The sequence below is a fragment of the Oreochromis niloticus genome, linkage group LG12, assembly GCF_001858045.2.
Source record: "Oreochromis niloticus isolate F11D_XX linkage group LG12, O_niloticus_UMD_NMBU, whole genome shotgun sequence".
Taxonomy (NCBI): Eukaryota; Metazoa; Chordata; class Actinopteri; order Cichliformes; family Cichlidae; genus Oreochromis; species Oreochromis niloticus.
Window position 1 is genome coordinate 37709568 of NC_031977.2, and position 9651 is coordinate 37719218.

A 9651-nucleotide genomic window follows, 5' to 3' on the forward strand; every position below is an offset into this window, starting at 1 on the left:
GAGGAGCAGTACATGCTTTATTTTTACAGACAATTATGTGACCACAGCTTGTTCAGGTGAGTCCAGGTGAGTCAGAGGTCACTCAGAGGTCAGCCTGCTCGCCACGGCCTCAAACACAGAGTGAGGGTCCTGATCAGCATCGATGTGAATGGCCTCAGGATACACAGACTGAAACACACACACACACACACACACACACACACAGTTTATTCAGTGTGGTTGAGTTTGATTTTCACCTGTGAATCATACGTGTGCACCTGTGGGTTACAGCTCGTCTTTGCTGCTTGTTCTGATCTTATTATCCATGGATTTAAATCATAGCTCTTTGTTTTTGTGCGATCTACTGTACAATATAAAGCGCCTTGAGGTGACTTTTGTTGTGATTTGGCGCTATATAAATAAAATTGAATTGAATTGTTTTTGGCCTTTTAGTCTGTAAAGGAATTTCTTTCACTTATGTATTAATCACATTATTTTATTGTAATGCCTTGGTGCCACTGGATTTTAACATGTCTGACACCCATACTGTAAGACAAATGGTGGGGGTCTAGTTAGGAAGTTGGGGGAAGCAGACAACTCCACAGGAAGAGTCTTTTGTCTCTTCCAGGGAGTGGTGAATCTTAAGGTGTGAAACATCTGTGTACTGCCTTTTGTTCCTGGAGAAGGTATTTAAGTGAGAGCCACACTACTCTCAGTGAGACTCTGCTGACCCTGCCCCGTGGTCATGCAGGCTCTCCACCAAGCTTGGTTGTCTGTTCTTTGTGTGCTTTGATTAAAGAATGTTGGCTACCGCTCACCGCTCATCTGCAGGCTTTATTTAAGTGGAAAAACTTCCACAACAGAATGGCGCTGCGAGCAGGGTGGTCCGTGTGGTCGCTGAACAACGGTTCCGTGGACGGGCTGATCACCCCTGAGGAAAAAGGTACCTTTGTCCTACCAGCTGTTGAAGCAAAGGAAATGGAGGAGTCACGGAGCCGTGTGTTTCAGTCACCACAGAGACCATCAACTTTGAGGGGACTCCTGCAGATGGGTGAGTGATAGCTAACTTGTATACAGTCATGGAGAGTTTTTTGTCTGGCCGAGCGGTGAAGTGCCTGCTGCTCCGGAGTTCGAGTCTCCGGAGGGAAAATCCTGGGGTTCGAGTCCCCAGGCTTGTGTTCGGTTCCGGTGTTGTGCAAAAGAAAAGCAGTTGTCTGCCAGAGTAATTGCAGAAACACCGGTCCATCACAGGGAACGGTGGTTCGAGTCCACCGTTGATAATCACGTCTGCACAATACAGTGTGTGGAGTGACGGTATTTTAGCACTTTTCTGCCGGTAAGGGAAGAAGGCCATTGCAGAGGACGCTCTGAATGTAAATGTAGGATCTAGATCCAGTAGCAACGGACGTTGCGCCGAGCGGCCAGGGACAAAACTCAATGTGTGACTGTATGTTAAGAACTGAGGAAATGTGTGGTGTGTAAGATTGCAGAGAATGGATGTGTGGGAAAAGTTGTTGTGTGTGGAAAAAAAACAAAAAAAAAACAGAGAAAATGGGGTTCAAAATGTTGAAATGGGGAACAAAACAAGGGGGGAAAAAAAGAGAGAGAGGAGTGTAGAAATGTGCGTAAAAGTTGTTTCCAACTAGCGGAAGACGGTGGTACTGCAGGCCACCAGCTCCCCTAGTGTGGACACACAAAAAATTTCTTTTTAGCAGAATTGTTGATGAAAATAAGTAAAAAAAAAATAGGAAGAGGGTTTGGTGATTTTCAGTGTAGAACAACTACAATCTCTCTGGGTTTTTAAGAAAGGGGACTTCAGAACCAGAGAGGGGAGACGTGTTTCTTTAAGCAGTGATAAGAATGATCAAAATGTCTCAGTGTGTCACTTGCAGGTGAAGAGCAGACCCGGATCAGTTTTCCACGTGCAGCAGTCGGAAGAAAATTATAGGTTAACATCATTTAGAAAATTATAGGTTAACATCATTTAGAAACACTCAAGCCAAGTTTTGGCTGAATTGTTTTACAGCTTAACTTCCATGTGTTTGTCACCCTGAGAACACAAGCTCCAAGAATCTCTCCCTGAAGACAAGAAATGCAGTTCCAGAACAACGAGATGGATATCAAGAGCTCACAGTAGTATCCTGAGCAGTGAAGAAAAGTTGCAGCAGCAGCTGTGCAAGACAGCGACAGCCAGGAGAAAAATGGCATCATCATGACTGGATGGATGGATGTGCATTTCCAACGAGCTGCAACTTCACTGTGTGTGAATGGACCTTTATAAAAGACTGTCTGAGCTGGACATTTGCCACATTTGGAGCAAAATGGCAAGATGAGACAGTGGAAAACACAGGACGAAGCTGAAAGACAACTGACTCTCACTGGACTGCTGCAAGGGGGGAGAGATGAGATGAGACCACAGTGGAAGGAGCAGGGGAGAACATGGCTGTTTTAGTGTGGGAATGAAATTTGGGTTTAGGAAACTGGGAAGAAAAAACGACTGCCTTGCGTGGAGAATTGAAAAGTGTCTGGAGCACCGCAAAGAGGAGAGGTACACAAAAAATTACACAAACAGAAAAATGCATTAATCCTACTAACACAAACACACATGCAATGAAGCTCATGAAGACCAAATAGCATTTTAAGCATGCATTGCTGTTACCATCATCTTGTCCGGTTCACTTAGTGGGTTAAAAAGTGATACATAGACTAGTGAACTAGTATTATTTTGGGGAAAGGATGATTGAATTATTGCAGGGGTGAACAGAATGATGCAGGAGGGTCAGATGAGTGGGGACTAATAGATTATTGAGTTTCTTGTTTCTGATGTGTGGGGGAGGTCTTATCATAACACACATCTGGTTACATGGGGGGAAAACAAAACTCATTATCTAATAGAATATTGTTGTTGTGTGAGGTGTGTGACTGGTGGATGAAAGTTTTGGGGATTTAGCATTTTCCTTTGGTACCACTTTGAAACTGCCAATTAGTTTTGTTTTGAACTATCATTCTGAGAGAGTATGCTTAGACAACTTCTAAAAAGAGGCCTTCATATTTTTTATTTTTAACAGTGCACTGAGATTTTTTTTGTTTAGCAATTTTCTCTTTTGAAGCAGGCCTGCAAGATCGGGATCGAAAGCGCTACACAACATGTTGAACAATCGCAAGTGAGTTTCTCCAAAAATTAAAATGGGCTTGGGAGAAAGCCACTTATTTGGGACAATCAGAAAACAAGTCCCTGTCAAAAAGGATTCAGCGATGTAATCCAGTCTAAATTCTTTTTTTCTTTTTTGAAATGACGTCATTGCTGGCAGTAGAAACTTATTGCGTCACGAGAGTCTACTGTCAGCAAATAAAAATGGGGACTGACTGGACTGACAAAAGCTTTGGCTGACTTGACACCAGTATGCAAGATTGCACCTCCACCTTGACCTGACAAAAGGGTGGATGTATGAATGTATGTTTCTTTTTACAGGAGCAGAAAGGTGACAGCAACAGGTTGCATGGGCTTTTGGGCCGTGCTGACTTAACCTTTTAATTGTCACTTTCTGTGTCTTTGAATTTACCAGCGGTGTGTTATTCATGACCTTGTATTGTTTACAGTACAGAGGTCACTGTGAGAAAGTGTGCATACAGATGCGCTGCGCTAACATCTATTTTTCCACAGCAGAGGGTTAATCATATGATCTAATCACATGATTTACAGCAGGACACGCCGCTGGCTAATGTTTTACCTTTTCTTAAGACAGGGCCTGGAGTGAAACTACTCCAGAGGAGAATCCCTGGGAATTTTTCAGAGACAATGCACAACTTCATTGTGCATGTCTAATTGTGCTAAGCTGACATAGGGCAAAAGAGGGTTTTCCGTGGAAGCTTTCATTTTTAAATTGCAGAGACCGCGACATGAGGGATATGGAAGGATTGACGCAGATACAGACCACGACCGGGAGAGAACGCTTCAACAGGACCAGCGAGAAGCAAGGACCATCTGCAGGACAGCAGACAAATGACAGTGGGCTGCACCACTGGGCTTCCAAAGGATTGTCACGAGGAGATTTTGAACAGCAAAATCTTAAAATAAAATGAAAGAGTTTCGCCGTTGACGTTGAGGAAGACAACTAAGGTGTACGACGTGCTCTGCCTTAAATCTACAGCCGCATTGGAACGGAAATCGAGGGATGAAGAGAGCATGCCAAGCTCCAAAAGTGACAGCACAGAGGGAGACCAGCGTTGGAATTATGACTCTGTAAATGTAAATGGGACTGGGAATGACCATCTAATGCTTTTTCACTTTGCCATGCAAAGTACTTTGACACTCTGGAGAAGACCTTTCCTCTGTATCATTGTTGTTGCCATTTGCATGTGAGAGCTTAGATTGGGGGGAAGATTAAAGATGAACAAAGGGTGGTGGGAGAACAGTGCAGTGAGGATACACAGTGTGAAACTCCTTAAAGTGTAAAATAATGTTGATGTAATATACAGAATGTTGGGAAAGAAATTCTGGTTTTAATGTGATTCTTGATTTGAGAATCAAAGGGTGGGATTGTAAAGGAATTTCTTTCACTTATGTATTAATCACATTATTTTATTGTAATGCCTTGGTGCCACTGGATTTTAACATGTCTGACACCCATACTGTAAGACAAATGGTGGGGGTCTAGTTAGGAAGTTGGGGGAAGCAGACAACTCCACAGGAAGAGTCTTTTGTCTCTTCCAGGGAGTGGTGAATCTTAAGGTGTGAAACATCTGTGTACTGCCTTTTGTTCCTGGAGAAGGTATTTAAGTGAGAGCCACACTACTCTCAGTGAGACTCTGCTGACCCTGCCCCGTGGTCATGCAGGCTCTCCACCAAGCTTGGTTGTCTGTTCTTTGTGTGCTTTGATTAAAGAATGTTGGCTACCGCTCACCGCTCATCTGCAGGCTTTATTTAAGTGGAAAACTTCCACAACAAGTCTTTGTTGTTGTTCCTAATGTTTTGCCTCCATCTCTCTCCTGTGTGTGTGTGTGTGTGTGTGTGTGTGTGTGTGTGTGTGTACCTGCAGGGCGGCGCTGTGGACCCTGTACTGTTTCAGTCTCTGTGTTACAGACTCCATGCTGTCCTCGGGTCGGGTCTTTAGTCTGTGCTGAACCTCAGAGCTCGGAGCCGGCCGAGTCACATGATGGAAGCTGCGCACACACACACACGTTCAATACCACCACTGCAACATCAACACTGTGTGTGTCTACGTGTGTATGTCTACGTGTGTGTGTGTGTGTGTGTGTGTTACATCACAGGGCTGACAGGCTGATGCAGACATGTTCTCCCTGCAGTGGGAATTTTCCCGTCACAGGTATATCTGAAGGCTGGAGAAGGTTAAAGTTCCTGACCTCTGACCGCTGACCGGGTCTGTGGCTCTCAGACTGAGTCTCTCCAGGCAAACGTCATCGGTCAGCTCCAGGAAGAAAACCCTGACAGTAAGAGGAGGACGAGATGAGAATGCGAGCAGGTTAAAAGGATTTTGGAGTTTTCTGGAGAACGGCTCCGTGAGTACAGTGAGCCTGTACCTGTTGGGCTGCTGGTGGCTTTCCTGCAGGCTCCGGGCCTGCTGCAGGTCGCAGGGGAAGCCGTGGAGGATCCAGCCCCCGCGGGTGCAGTCGGGTCGGCTCAGCCGGTCCTCCAGGACCTGCAGCAGCAGCGAGTCTGGAACTGCAGCCACAGCGGGGTTAGTGACGCCCTCTGGACACACACGGTCACAGCCGGCCCTGCCTCGGCAGGGGACTGTCAGAGGCTTATAGCAGCTCTTACTGTCTCTGCCCCCTCCCTGACTTCTTTTTTGCACATTAGTCACACCACAAATATATCCCCAAAACATCTGGATGGTCCCCGAGACTTGTGGGAAACCTTGTGTGGACTGGCGCGAGACAAGCGGCACTTTTTGGAAGGTTTGAGTCCCGTTACGTCAGAATAACAGGTTTGATAGAAGTTGTGTCCGAATTCATGGGCTGCATCCTCCTGAGGACCCGGCCTTCACGGTCTACGTGGGCCGGGTCCTCCGAAGGTCGGGTAGGCCGGAATTAAACAGCTGTGAAATTGGACGGTCTAGCCTTCTGATTAACGTCACCGCTGTCTCGGTGGAGTTTAATAAACTCGGCCGTCTGCTCCTTGCTATCTAAAATATAACAGGACGCTGGCGTAAACTCTCGACCGTCTCACACTTCTGTTTAATCAGTTTTCTGTTTGACGTTTATTCAGCTGTGTGAAAACCACCCGGGGGATTAATAAAGTTTTATTTTATCTAATCTAATCTAATATCTTTAATCTCAGCCAAACCGATTTACTCACGAACAAATAAAACACTGAAAAAAGCCAAACAATAACATTTCTAGGTTGTCTAAGTGACTTATATATTACGTTTAACCTGAGTAGCGAAAGTCGGCGGTGATCTGAAAATGATGTGCCGGGAGTTGTGCCGTTCTCGGCGGCTTCAGTGACCCTCGAGCTCCCGGCTAGCTATCAAGCTGGTGGGTAACAGACGTCTCCGAAAACGTCGAAGCACTTTTGCAAATATGCGATGTCTTGATAAACCGAGCAGATATTTGAAGTTTACACAGCTACTTTCTCGCCTGAAAATATGTTAAAAGTTTATTTTGTGACCCAGAAAGATTAATAAGAGTAATTTTAAAACTTAGTAGCGGCCGCCATTGTTGGAAACTGGAGTTTGGCTGGGCCGCGCTATGAATTCTGGGATATGGTGGGCCACGAAGGACACACCCGACCCATCCTTCAAATTCGGGGAAAAGGAGGACGCATTTGTCGGCTGGATTCGGAGGAGTCTACGAATTTGGACAGCCTTTGTCGCGTCGCTGTGACGTAATCGGCCTACAAATGTGGCCTCACGAGGATGCAGCCCATGAATTTGGACACGACCAGAGACAACATCACAGCCGCAGGCAGACATGGTGGTGGGAGTGTGTGCTCACCTGGACGTCCATCATCCAGGTATGCCTGGACCTCTGCTCCTCGAGTGGAACCAGCTGCAGCTACAGACCTCAGCAAGCGACCGCAGCTCACTGACACACACACACACACACACACACACACACACACACACACACAGTAAAATGTGAAAATAGTCTTCGTCATGTGACCTTTGGCCGTTCTCATCACTTCCTCCACCTGAGCGAAACCTCAGATTTCACTCTGACCTATATGTGACCTGACAGGACATGCTTTTCATCAGTGTGACCTCTGACCCCTGAGTCACCTTTAAGGTCTCTGTCATATCTTTACATGCTACAGAGAGACTGTGGTAGGTGTGTATTTAGCAGCTGCTCGCCCGGAGCTTCCTGTTGAATGCACAGTGAGCCTGAGCTGGTGTCCCTCAACTGTGACCCCATCCTAGGTGCGTACCGTCAACCATCCTGTACTTCTCTGACAGCAGCTGGGCTTGACGGCTTTTTCCAGACCCCGGTGGTCCCAGCAGGAGGATTCTGGGAGTTCTGGAGCGCTGACGAGTCCGGACGAAAGCCAGCACTAAGACAAAACGCACACACACACATGCACCAGTTAATGCTTTACCTGAATCAGCAGGTAGATCACAGGAAGAACGAACTCAGGTGTACAGAGCACACCCGAGGACAAGATGCTGGAGCTGCCTGCTCTGTTACTGGTCTGTAAACCTGCCTGTGGCTGTTTCACTGAGGCATCATTAAAGAACAGTTTCATTCCTGCAGCACCGTTCATAAAATTCATAAAGCCAAGTGCCAAGTATTTAGATGTGTCCGAGGCTCCAGCCAGCAGGCCCTGATCACATGACCTCTGGGACCGGCAGGATGTAGTTCAATCATCATGGAGTCCAGGTCCCCCCAGAGTTCCTGACAGAAGATTTAGTAAACGGAGCAAGGGGACCAAGAGCCTCCGTCAGGTACAACTCTGTCAGGGGTACGAACAGGGCCTCCAGCTTCTTCTTCATTAAGATGGAGAAAAACTGTCAGTCATCCAACTTTTAATAGAGTCCAAGCACCTCTGCAGGATCTGTACACACGTCTCGAGGCTTAGAGCAATATACACCTGAATGTCATCTGCATAGCAGTGATGAGAGATGTCCTTAAAGCTGCTCAGAATGTGCTGAAGAGGAGCAGAACCAAAACTGTGGCACACCGTAGTAGGGCTGCATGATTAAAAAAATCGTGATCTCGATTCATACTTATGTGCGATCTCATTTCCTTTTTTTTTTTCCTTTTCTTTTTTTTAACTAAGGGAGGATTCAGGGTCACCAGATCCAGCCCTAACTGTATGCTTTTGCAAAAAGGAATGTTTTGAGCCTAATCTTAAAAGTAGAGATAGTGTCTGTCTAGTGAATCGAAACTGGAAACTGGTTCCACAGAAGAGGGCCCTACAGGAGCATGAACGACTTCCTTATGAAGAAGATCAGCGACTTGGACGCAGAGGACAGTAAAAAGGACATCTTGGTGGACATCGTGTTTAAAAAGGCTCTGAAGGAATTTCGTATTAATATCTTCAACTCCTACTCCACAGCACTCGCAATGGAAGTTCATGAAGTCACTACTAGTTAACGTTAAAGGAATGGTTGGCTCAACAGTGCTCTCACTTTTTGTCAGCGTGGCTACAGGTCTGAAGAGAAACCTAGAGGTGTTCTTATTTTCTTGCATCAGTGATGAATAGTGAGATGTTCTAGCTTTACAGAGGGCTTCCTTTTTTTTCCTTTTTTTTTAACCTGTCCCGTTTGGTTCTTTTGCCATCAGAATTATTGTCTAAAGGCGAAGAAAGATGCCCAACGGATTTACTTTACCAAATGGACCATCCCAGCCTTGCCGTAATGGTCCATTTGATTCACCTTTTATTGTTTATTTTATTTTCACTTGCTGAATACGGGACAGACTTGACTGGGGGAAGGAAAGGGGAGAAAGAAAGAAGGAAAGAAAAACAGCGGGGAAGAGGGACGGGGAAAAAGGGCAAAAAACCAAAAACCAACAGAATAAGCAGACAAAAAATACATATATCGATCACCTGGATCACCTGTTGAGAAAGAAAGAAGAAAGCAAGCAGAAGAAAACGAGAGTAATAAACAAGATCACAATGATCTATGGGAATATAACAGTAAATACTAAATATTAAACATTATTGTGCAGCACGTGAGATCGACAGCGCACAGTGTGCTTTGAGGTAGGAGCCAAAAAGGGTGTAGTTTGTGTGTGATCACCTGTGTGTACACCTGTGAGCATGGACGCGCTTGTTTTTTTTTTTTTAAAAGGTTCCTTCATGTAATGATCTGCTAGAGGGTGTGGGGGGGGCCACTGCCCCGTCCTCCAGGGCATGAAGCAGGTATGGAGGAGATCAAAACTCAAGACATCCAGAGGCCCCCAGAACACAAGAGACCAAGGAAGACCAACAGAGGGCAGCCGCGCCACTATCCCAGAAAGAGCTGAGGAGAGTCCCAGATGAGGGGTCACTCAGCAGCCGCGGAGCAGAAGCCGGGGGGTTGCAGTGACGTGCCCATGAGCTCCGCCGGCAGCCAGCTGTGCCTGAGTGACCGAGCCCCAGGCCGAGAGGCCGAGGGCACCCCGCCTCCGAAGTGGCCCGAGCGAGCCCCAGGCTCCAGGTCCCGACAAGCAGCCACCAAGGAGTGAGCCGGTGTGTACCTGGGCGCCCACCCCTGGACACACAGAACCACC

The 9651-nt window shown here is 46.4% G+C and overlaps 1 protein-coding gene across 8 annotated transcripts in view; it reads right to left on the bottom strand.

The window, feature by feature from the left end:
- Positions 1–9651, bottom strand: part of ak8 (adenylate kinase 8) — an 18788-nt gene continuing 9137 nt past the window's right edge. For 5 of the 8 annotated variants that reach the window (XM_025897188.1, XM_019346765.2, XM_019346766.2 and 2 more), the window contains 6 exons: positions 7367–7489; positions 6937–7026; positions 5521–5662; positions 5344–5424; positions 5013–5142; positions 1–168 (listed from right to left, as the gene is read on the bottom strand). In XM_025897188.1, the coding sequence (XP_025752973.1) occupies positions 79–168; positions 5013–5142; positions 5344–5424; positions 5521–5662; positions 6937–7026; positions 7367–7489 (656 nt within the window). In that variant the 3' untranslated portion in view covers positions 1–78. Of the gene's footprint in view, positions 169–5012; positions 5143–5243; positions 5425–5520; positions 5663–6936; positions 7027–7366; positions 7490–9651 lie in introns of those variants that run through there. The other 3 variants (XR_003213311.1, XR_003213310.1, XM_025897189.1) reach the window with 3 other exon arrangements.